The sequence below is a fragment of the Gorilla gorilla genome, chromosome 19 (genome assembly GCF_029281585.2).
Source record: "Gorilla gorilla gorilla isolate KB3781 chromosome 19, NHGRI_mGorGor1-v2.1_pri, whole genome shotgun sequence".
Classification (NCBI taxonomy): domain Eukaryota; kingdom Metazoa; phylum Chordata; class Mammalia; order Primates; family Hominidae; genus Gorilla; species Gorilla gorilla.
The window spans coordinates 23,189,465-23,200,165 of record NC_073243.2 but is presented as its reverse complement, the minus strand read 5'-3'; the positions used below and the strand labels follow the sequence as shown (position 1 = coordinate 23,200,165).

The window sequence follows — 10,701 nt, the reverse complement described above, 5'->3', positions numbered from 1 at the left end:
GTTCAAGTGATTCTCCTATCTCAGCCTTCCAAGTTGCTGGGATTATAGGTGTGTGCCACCACGCCTAGCTAATTTTTGTATTTTGGGTAGCGACCGGGTTTCACCACGTTGGCCAGGCTGGTCTTGAACTCCTGACCTCAGTTGATCCACCTACCGTGACCTTCCAAGGTGCTGGGATTATAGGTGTGAGCCACCGCGCCCGGCCTTGTTTTTTTTTTTTCTTTTTTCTTTTTTTCTTTTTTTAATAGAAACGGGGTCTTGCTCTGTTACCTGGGCTGGAGTGCCGTGGCACAATCATAGCTCACTGCAGCCTCAAACTTCTGGGCTCAAGCAGTCCTCCCACCTCAGCCTCTCAAGTAGTTAGGACCACAGCCACACACCACCAGGCCCAATTTGTTTTTTAATTTTTATTTTTTGGTAGAGGTGGAGTCTCGCTATGTCGTCCAGGCTGGCCTTGAACTTGTGACCTCAAATGATTCTCCCGCCTCCATCTCCCAAAGTGCTGGGATTACGGGCATGAGCCACTGTGCCCAGTCTCTTTGGCAGCCACTTCTTGGTGGCTGTCCTTGAGTTGGGTGACCATAAGGTCCAATCAGTGGATGCTAGTGGGCCCTGGGGCAGGATTATGCGCTTCCCCCCACGGCTGTAAAACGCAAAACAAAACCAACTAGCAAAACCCTCAAGGTGGGCTCTGCAGGCACTTTGAGGCTTGGAGCCTCCAAAAGGCTCAGTGGTTCTGTCCTGAGACTCTGTTCTTGGTAGATTTTCTGCTTTCTCTGTTTGGATTTTGTTTCTGTTTTTGTGTGTGTGTATGGTGGTGGGGGTGAGTTGCAGAGTCTGGTTGTCCCAGGAAAGGCACATGGGGGCCTGTTTTTTCTGAGGAGTCCTTTTCTCTGGGTGCCAGTTATCCTAGAGCGATGTGGTCAAAGGGATGTCATCTGGGCCTGTGTTCCCCTGGGATTCAGATGGAGACGCTGTTCTCGATGAGGGGAGGATCTAGGTAGGTGTAGGGCAGCACCAGGCCCCGGTTCCGCTCCTGGATGCCCCTCGAGATCTGGGCCAGGCGGCTCTGGAAGGTGGCGATGCTCCGCCGAGGGGCCTCCTCTGTGAAGTGCTCATCCGGATAGGTGCCCAGGGGCCTCTGAGGACCCACCACAAGGTTGGGTGAGGCGGCTGCTGAGGTCCTGCATCCCAGACTCCTGGTCCCCACTATCTGAGCAGCTGCAACTTGCCTTAGCCAGCTCTGGCCCTAGCCCCCAAGTGTGGGACCTGAAGTAGCCCTCGATGGGGCCTGATCCATGTCCCTCCTCTTAAACAGATATCCACGTAAAGCTTATCTGCAGGAAGCTTTCGGGGAATGAAAGCTCAATTCGGAATTTCCAAGGAGCATAATTACACGTTCCCCTTGCTACTGAGAGTGGCTCCGCATCACCGCATTTGGCCATTTGAACCTCACTGTGAAATGTCCAAGGCTCATGTGTCCCACTGGAGGGTCAGTGGGGCAAAGGGACCCGCTACCTGATGGCAGGGTTGGGTCTGGGCCAGCAGGGTAAACATCACACCCTCTCTTACCCCAATTTGGCCCAGCCTGGCCCCCAGCCCCACACTCACTCGGTCTCCAGGCTCCTTGCTCAGCAACCAGAGAGCAAGGATGATATCACATGTGGCATTGACAGGTGGGAGGGTGGCTATGAAGCCCTCGCATGTTGCCAGGCCTTTGGAGGTGGGTGGTGGCAGCTGCATGCTGGGAGGCAGGTTGGGCATCCAAGCACAGGAGTCAAACTGAAGGCCGAGAGGGCAGAATGAGGCTGAGGAGCTGGGTCACCTCCAGCCTGCCACCCCGGGCTCTGGCCTTTCCTCACCTGCCCTGCACTGACAGCCGCATGCTTGGCTGAGCAGGTGAATATCACCATGGTGACATACTGCACCAGGGCTTCCCGGGTCTCCAGTGAGGAGGGTATACCTGCAAGGAGAACTGGGCTGGGATGGGGCTTCCAGGGACCTGAGGACCCTGCTGCGGAGGCTTGAGGGTGAGCCTTGAGGGGACACGGGGACGGGGTCACTCAAGTGTGTGCTCTGCAGGGGGTGGGGGACATGGGCTCACTCAAATGTGCCTGAGTGTGAGGTCCCTGTACCTGAGCTCTCCTGGTTTAGGAAGCCCTTGGAGAAGATCTCTCTGACCCAGGCCTGGAGCTCTCTGTCATCTTGGACAGACTCATCACTTGGGTAGTAGATACCGATGATTTCAGAGACAAAGCTGCAATGCATCCAGGTTCAGGTCCAGCCTCCAACCCCGACCCGCTCTGAGGAATGCCTCTGCTTAGCGCCGTGAATGTCTGGCCCTCCTCCTCAACATGAGCCTCCCTGGGGCCTCAGTCTCCTTTCCTGTCTTCCCACGTCCCCGACCAGACCTCGGCTCTCCAGGGACGGCCCCTCACCGTTCCACTGCACCCCAGATCTGCATCCCATCATCACGGTAGTAGTAGCCTGGGATGTCTTCAACTCCTCGGGTCCGGATATCCTCAGGCAGACACAGGAGAGAATAGTTCAGCTGCTTCATGTTCCTCCGTATCAACTCAGAGAAGCCTTCAATGCCGATGCCTGTGGACTGAGAGACAGGACTCTTGGGTCCTACAGACCTTGCTCCAGAAGCAGGAGGTAGCAGAAGAAGGCTCCAGAAGAAGTCAGGGAGATGGGCCACGCCTACCCCAGGACCTCAAATCCCTCACATTGAAGGAGTGGCCTGCCCACTCCCTCCCCAACACAGCTCTCACCCTGTCCACCACCTGCCCTGGCACGATAAGCAGCTCCCGGGCGAGTGTGTTGATATGCAGGGTGTATCGGGTGTGCGGGATCAGCAGCTGCATGGCAGGAAAATGGCAGAGCTGGGGGAGGCCTGGGTTGTTCTGGCCCCAGACCTTCCCCCACACAGGCACCAGCCCTGCAAGTCACTTGGAAAGAGGCAACAGGAATGAGAGGAGGCAGCCTGGGACAGGGGTCTGAGCCCTGGAGTTCCTGCTGGGCTCCACCAGCAGCTTGTTCTGGGAGATCAGGTGTGCTCCTTCCTCTCCCTGAGCCTCAGGTTGTTTTGTCAAATGTGGGTGCTGATGTGGCTGAGCCCTGTGTCTTCCGGCTCTGGCATCCTGTGATTTCCTAGCCCCTAGGCAGGGAAGGCACTAGGAAAACCAGGGCCTGTGGGCCTGGCAATGTGGAGCCGTCCACCAGAGCCCACCTCTGAGCGCCAGGCCCCAGAAGCTGCAGATAGTCAGAAAGAACCAGCTAGGACAGAAGAGCACAGAGTAGGGCCCGCATCTGGGACCCAGGAGAAGTCTAGAAGGATCAGAGAATCTGAGCGGTGGCTGTGGGTGGACCCTGGGAGGGGGCCATCCTGCCCTTCACAGAGGAGATGCCTCGAATCCATGCCGTCTGAAAGCTAGCAGGGTCTAGGAAACCTACAGAACCCACCCTAGAGCACAGGGGCCTCCCACCCAGCCCTCCCCTACCCCAGAAGTATCTGCAGAGAACTTGTCGGTCTCTCAAAGCTATGTTCAAACTTTGGCACCTGCCAGCCCCAGGTCCTTCCCCTTCCTAAGATTTGGGCTTCTATTATGGCTGTTGATGCTGCCTGATCTCCCTTCGAGAGCCTCTCTGGGGTGCTGCATTTATGTTACTCAGGGCCTGCTGGAAAGCAGGCTTCCAGGGGAGTTGTGCCAGGAGATGCTGCTGAAGCGGACGGGGGCTCTGCATCCCAGCTTGCATGGATAGGGCCATGTGAGCTTAGAAGAGGCACAGAGGCATGGGCACAGGCTGGGCCACCTTGTCAAGCCACTGACCTTGAAGAGAGGGTGGCAGTGGGGCAGCTGACGCAGGGTAGCCAGGGTGAAGACCTCAGGCAGCAGGTGTGAGTGCAGCAGGTGCGTGAGGGCCTCATGGAAGGAGAACTCGGCATTGCGCACCCAGGTCTTGGCCAGCAACCAGTCCCACTTGTCATCAGTGGGCAGGAAGATGGGGCTGTTTGGGCCGGGGGTCTGGCTGAGCTGGGGGGAGGCAGGTGGGGAGAGAGGCAGCCATGAGTGTCTTCCAACCATTCTCCTGACTCTTCTTCCCGCTGCCCTGCCCCTGCCTGACTGCATACCTGGATGGCGAGAGGCAGCAGTGGCCCGCAGCCCGGGCTCTGGTATAGCAGGGTCATTGGGGCCACAGAGAACTGAGGCTTCCCATTAATGACATTGGTCTGGATGCCAGAGAGGATGCCGTGATCCACCAAGAACAGGGAGCCCTTCTGCAGAAGAAAGGAGAGCTGGGGCTGTCACCTGGTTTTCTAAATGAAGGGGGTGCAGTTGTAGAAGGGAGAGGATTCAGGGCTGGGAGAGGAGTGTGTTTCGGGAGAGTGTGCTTGGCACGCAGCACGCGGTAGGTCCCTAACAAATGTGAGTGTGCCCCTCTGTCTCCAGTAGGGGACGGGTGTGAAGGCACTGAGATGGGACTGTGCAGAGCCAAGATCCCTGCACCCCTCACCTCTAGCTCAGCCTGCAAGCTGGTCCCAGGACCCAACACTGAGGCCACCATGGCATCAGTGACGGGGAAGTTCTTTGGGAGGTAGTGACAGCGGCGGATCAGGACAGGGTTGAGACCATTCAGGAACTGGGAGGCGAAGAAGGCATCCTCCTGCCAGTGCTCAAACGCGTGCTCTGCAGGGGGTGGGGGACAGGGGGACGGGATCACTCAAATGCACGCTTTGCAGGGGGTGGGGGACAGGGGAACGGGGTCACTCAAATGCGTGCTTTGCAGGGGGTGGGGGACATGGGGACGGGGTTACCCCAGCTCCCACAGGCCTCTGGCTAATCTTCACAGTGTGTCCTCAGGGTTACCTCCCCTGCCCCTTGTCTTCAGTCACTGCCTCTTCACCCAGCAGCAAATCATAGTCCCCAGCCCATGCATCCCAGTGTCTGCCTGACACTCCCCCTGAATAACTCACTAGCCTCAAATGCAACACGTTGCAGGCCAAATACAGATTATTCCTACAGCTCAGGTCGGTCCCATTGCCTGATATTTGGGAAGTGGCAGCTCCATCCCCCACCCAGTTGCCTACAGAGGAGACTCGGGACCCTTTCTTTTTCTTTCCTTTTTCCTTTTTTTTTTTTTTTTTTTGAGACAGGCTGTGTCGCTGTGTTGCCCAGGCTGGAGTCCAGTGGCGTGACCTCGGCTCACTGCAACCTCTGCCTCCTGGGTTCAACCGATCCTCCTGCCTCAGCCTCCCAAGTAGCTGGGATTACAGGCACACACCAGCATGCCTGGCTGATTTTTGTCTTTTTGGTAGAGACAGGGTTTCTCCATGTTGCTCAGACTGGTGTCGAACTCCTCGGCTCAAGTGATCTGTCTGCCTCAGCTTCTGCCTTTTCCTTTTTCCTTTCCTTTCCTTTCCTTTTCTTTCCTTTCCTTTTTCCTTTCCTTTCCTTTCCTTCCTCTCTCTCTCTCTCCCGCTCCCCACCTCTTTCTCTCTTTACAGGGTCTGACTCTTTTGCCCGGGCTGGAATGCAGTGGGGCTATCTTGGCTCAGTGCAACCTCCATCTCCCAGGCTTAAGCAATTCTCAGGCCTCAGCCTCCTGAGTAGCTGGGACTACAGGCCCATGCCACCACACCTGGCTAAGTTTTGTATTTTTAGTAGAGACAGGATTTTGCCATGTTGGCCAGCCTGGTCTCAAACTCCTGACCTCATGCAATCTACCTACCTTGGCCTTCCAAAGTGCTGGGACTACAGGTGTGAGCCACTGTGCCCAGCCGGAGCCTGGGGACCTCTCTTGGCAGTACCCCTCACATATCAAATCCCACTGATTCTCCATCCTGAGTACCTCTCGGTCCACCCATCCTCTCCATTGCATTGCCACTGCCTTGCTGAGGCCACCATCCTCTGGTGACCACAGCCAGAGCCTCATAGCAGATTCTCATAGTCTCTTGCCCCCCAGCAGTGCACAGTGACCACAATATTCCCCTGCTGGCAACCAGTCAAGCACTGGGCTGAGGAAAGACGCAAGTCCTGCCATGGCCGACACAGTCCTGTGCGACCCCCGTGCACCTTCCTGCTCCTTCTCTCGCCCTCCTTCTCTTGCTCATTACACTTTGACCACAGTGGTGTTTTCTTTCCTCCAAAGGTGGCTGATCCTTCTGTCTTCAGGGCCTTCACACTCACTGTTCTCCGAACTGCTCTCTGCCCCCATGGCCCATCCTTGGCACTGCTAAGGCCTACTGAACTTCGAGGTCTCAGCATAGTTCACCCCCTTGGGAGAGCTTTCCTGGGGCCCTCTCCAGGGTATGGCAGGTGCCCCCTTTACACACTCACTGGATCCAATGAGCATGTTTCACAGTGAAATGAATTATTTGATTTTGAGTCTAATTAACACCAACTGGCCTGCTCAACTGTGAGCCGCGTGAAGAACCATGTAGCCCCTAACCCGGTGTCTGATATGTAGCAGCTCAACAAATGTCTGTTGGATTGGAAGGCGTTAGAAGGTCAGGGATCCCCTCCATCCATATTCTCTTTTGTCTCTGTGGGGAAAAGTAAGGTCTAGCAAGGGCCTGCTCAGTGTTACATAGCAAATTGGTGCTTGGTTTTCTGAGACTCCAGGCAGCCACAGGAGCTGATGCCCCAGGAAAGAGGTCAGGATCCCTGGCCCAAGCTCCTCACCAGCTCCTGGGGTCCTCCGGAAGTTGAAGATCCTTTTCATCTCGTTCAGACTCCTCCAGAGCCCCTTGCGGTCCAGCAACCCCTTGATTTTCATCTCTGCAAAACTGCCAGGGGATGTGAGGGGTGGGGAGTGGGGAGGAGGCCCTGGGAGACCCTTCCCTGTCAGCCAGCCTTATGCCTCTTGGGATCCTGAACCAGCCTCCGGGCCCAAGGTAGTCACTACACGTAAGGTAGCTGTTGCTCTGTGGGATTGATAGTGGGAAGGAGGCTGTTTCCTGGGCAGGACTACGTGACTCATATCACTGAGGGTGGGGGAACTGACTAGGGGAGGGCAGAAGGCAGGGGTCATAGGGCATCTGAGGCCCAGGGGCAGGGAAGGGTGGGCATCCTCACGCAGAGCCAGTCTGTAGATAAAAGTTGGCATTCTTGGCTGTGGAGTATTTGATATTGAGGTCCAAGTCTTCCACTGTCTTTTCATCCAGGCAGTGAGGCCAACCTGGGTTGTAAGCCTTCCACCTGGAGGGTAGAGAGGGAAGGTGGTCAGCAAGAGGCCTCAGGGAGACTCTTCGCTAGGGCAGATGGAGTGGCAGTCCCCTTGGGGGGCCTGGTCAGAGCCAGACCCCTTCAGCCAAGAGGGCCCTCCTGGGAGCTGCCCTTCCATTCTACCCAAGGAGGCTGCAAGGGAGCTGCCATTTTCCCACAGTGAGATGGCTCCCCTGGTCAAGGGTGATTGGTCCGGAGTTGAGCACCTGACTAGAGCTGGGCCAATCAGAGTCCTTTCCAGGGAATTTGCCACTGGGGCTGAGCCAGAGAGGTGGTTTCTCTCTGGATATGTAGATTATAGCAGTAAACACAGACTGTTAGTTATGGCCATTTTCCACTGGGTGGACAATTCCTGCCTGTGTTTCTGTAAGTGCCTCTGTGTCTGGCCGACAAACTTTTTTTCTGCCTGCTAGTTGGAGTTAGCTTTTGTTCTTGCAACAATAGAAGTCCCGAGTAACACAGACGCATCTTGTAGAGGTGAGACTATCCTGGGACAGGGGCTGCACAGAAGGTTTCAGTTGCCTTTGGTAGGTGTCCCATAGAGAGGCACTTCAGCCTTCATAGTTTAGGGGGAGCCGCCTGAGGCATCTCTAAATTCTATTCTCAAACAAGCAACACAGCCAAAGACCTTCCAGGGAAATGGTAAATTCATGTATCTGCAAACTTGATGACCCCTAGCCAGTCATGCTTTCACTCATTCATTCTTTGATTCATTCAAAACTTGCTTTTGGGTTTGAGCTTTCAACTTCAAAGAAAAATTTGCAGTTAAAGTACACTGCCACCAGGTGGTGGCCAAACCCTTCCTCTCAGACTTGAATCCCTCTCACATAGAGATCTTGGTTAAATGCAGATTCTGATTTCTAACAAGCTCCCAGGCAATGCTGTTGCAATGGATCTGAGACCTCGCTGTACGTTTTATAAGAGCCTAGAGTGTTGGAACAGAGTGAACTGAAAGACAGGAACAACAGCAAGAGCACACAGTTGTGCAAGACTTAGCAGCTGACCACCTACATTCTTAACCATTTTCTCATTTGTTCCTCCTAACCCAAACGAGATTGGTATTCTTAGTTTCTTTTACAGAAGAAAATAAGAATTGAAGAGATGAAAAAATTGGTCTAAGATCTCACAGCTCGTTTTGGCAGGGCCTAGGCTGACTCTGGGTCTCCATGGACACAGTAGACCTCAATGTCTATTCCCTCTCTTGGGGCTGTTGCTGCCAGATTTGGTGCAATGGCTTCCTTAGGGGTGGAATTCATGACACATGGAGAATCACCAGGAACCAAATGAGCCTGTGGCTGCTCTGATCCCACAGACCAGGAGCAAAAGCCTGCAGCCCAGGCTTTAGATAGCAGATGAGTTGGCCGGATCAAGATCTTTTGAAAATCTGCTTCTGAATGCAGTTCCTGGCTTTGTGCCAAGGGAATCCTCACTAGCGGCCCCAACTTCTCTGCTATCTCCAAGTCCCAGTTTTCCCCTGTGATCTCCAATGCTGAGCCCAGAGCACAGAGAGAGCCCCCATCTCACCCCTTGCTAGCCCTGGAGGGTGAGTTTACTGGGGCTTGAAGGGTGTGTTTCTGGCTCTACTCAGATTTCTGGGAGGATACAACAAGCTGATGCATGAAAAAGTCCCAGGGCAAGGAAGACACCAGCAAAGGTAAGGCATTTAAAGCAGTTTTTTTCTCTTTCTTTCTTTCTTTTCTTTCTTTCTTTCTCTCTCTCTCTTTCTTTCTCTCTTTCCTTCCTTTCCCTTCCTTCCTTTTTTTTTTCTTTTTTTGAGATGGAGTTTTGCTCTGTCCCCCACGCTGGAGTGCAATGGCGTGATCGGCTTACTGCAACCTCCACCACCCGGGTTCAAGCTATTCTTCTGCCTCAGCCTCCCATGTAGCTGAGAATACAGGTGCCCGCCACCCTACCCAGCTGATTTTTGTATTTTTAGTAGAGATGGGGTTTCGCCCTGTTGGCCAGGCTGGTCTCGAACTCCCGACCTCCGGTGATCCGCCTCCCTCAGCCTCCCAAAGTGCTGAGCTTACAGGTGTGAGCCACCACGGCATCTGGCCCTAGAGCAGTGTTTTTCAAACATCAGTGGCCACCAGAGTCATCTGGAAGGCTTGTCACAACAAAAAGTCCCGCTCTCCACCCTCAGTGTCGTAGTAGGTTGGAGGTGGCCTGAGGATTTGCATTTCTAATACGTTCCTGTAGACGCTGCTGATCCCAGGAGCAGCTTTGATAGGAGAGGTGGAGGCAGGGGCTTTTAATCTCTGTCATGACCAGGACACTCAAGCTGCCCCTCATCCTTTGGGCACACCCTCCCCCATCAGTAACCCCCTCCTCACTGGTACATCTCCTGCCGGGCCTGAAGCTCCTCCTGGCGCTGTAGCTGGAGCACAGGGTGGTGGTCTGCCCAGGACACCTTGGCTGTGGGAGAAGGGGAGTAGGTTGGGGTGGGGAGAGAAACTCACCATCACTACCACCAGCCACACAGTCTCCACGACTGCCACCCTCTACCAGGTCCCCTCCTCCCATAAGTACAGTTTCTCCTACACCAGGCTGCTACCTCCCGCTCCCCAAGGCTCCGCCATCCCCTCTCCTCTGTCCGCTACTCTGTGGCCACACCAGCTCACCTCTCCATTTCACCTGCCCTTCTCCCCAACCCCCAGTCCCCTACCCCTTCCTGTGCTCCCCCTGCAGCCCCAGCCCGGCCCGCCCCTCACCTGTACCCTCCTGCAGCACCAGGGTCCCCGCCCCCTCCAGCCACTGGTAGCAGGGGAAGAGGAGGTGGCCGCCCCGCGGCGGTGTCAGCTGGAACCAGCGGCAGAACCAGGCATCCGGGGCCAGGGGCCCCAGCAGGGGCAGCACTGGGGGCGCCTTGTGCACGCGCAGCAGCAGCACTCGGCCTACGTCCTCCGGGAACGTCACCTGGAAGTCCTCCTCCTGAGGGGAGGTTAAGTATGCGTCAGGCCGGACCCTCCTGCTCGCCCCCTTCACTTCCACCCCTCTCCACTCCCACGCACTCACAGCGCCCGCAGTGAACTCCTTGCCGAGATTGTCCAGGGGCAGTGGGGGGCTCTCTCCCCGGGTCCCCACGATGCTGACAGACACTTTGTCCCATGTGCCAGCCCCGAAGGCTTCCCCGGTGGACACCCTGACCCTGAACTCGGACATGCTGCCAGCCTAAGTCCAGCTCTCTGCGGCGCACAGGGCTGCAGAGCTGGGCTCCCCCCTGGGACACGCCTGGTTATTGCCCCTGGTTATTGCCACTGACTCCAAGCCCAGTGGACTCCTCTAAAAAGCACGTCCGTTTCAGGGCGGGGAGGGGCGGGGCGGAGAGGCTGGAACATGCAACTAAGGTGGGGGTGGGCGGGGGATTGGCAGCGCTGGGAACAGGAGGGACTAAGAATACCCTGAGGTTTGGGGAACGGGGCCTTTCAGTGGTGGTGCCAGGCCAGAGAGCCCAGAGTTGGGACCCAGTTGG

General features: G+C 55.7%; 1 protein-coding gene across 1 annotated transcript; it reads right to left on the bottom strand.

Moving 5' to 3' along the window:
- Nucleotides 1-378: 378 nt before the first annotated feature.
- Nucleotides 379-10,488, bottom strand: ALOX15B (arachidonate 15-lipoxygenase type B). The gene is made up of 14 exons (XM_004058532.5): nucleotides 10,245-10,488; nucleotides 9,941-10,160; nucleotides 9,563-9,644; nucleotides 7,080-7,202; nucleotides 6,687-6,790; nucleotides 4,519-4,691; nucleotides 4,136-4,282; nucleotides 3,834-4,037; nucleotides 2,775-2,861; nucleotides 2,439-2,608; nucleotides 2,136-2,257; nucleotides 1,863-1,963; nucleotides 1,612-1,782; nucleotides 379-1,141 (listed from the first exon to the last, which is right to left on the bottom strand). The coding sequence occupies exons 1-14, from the start codon at nucleotides 10,389-10,391 to the stop codon at nucleotides 962-964; spliced, it is 2,031 nt and encodes a 676-aa protein (XP_004058580.1). The 5' UTR covers nucleotides 10,392-10,488; the 3' UTR covers nucleotides 379-961.
- Nucleotides 10,489-10,701: the final 213 nt, after the last annotated feature.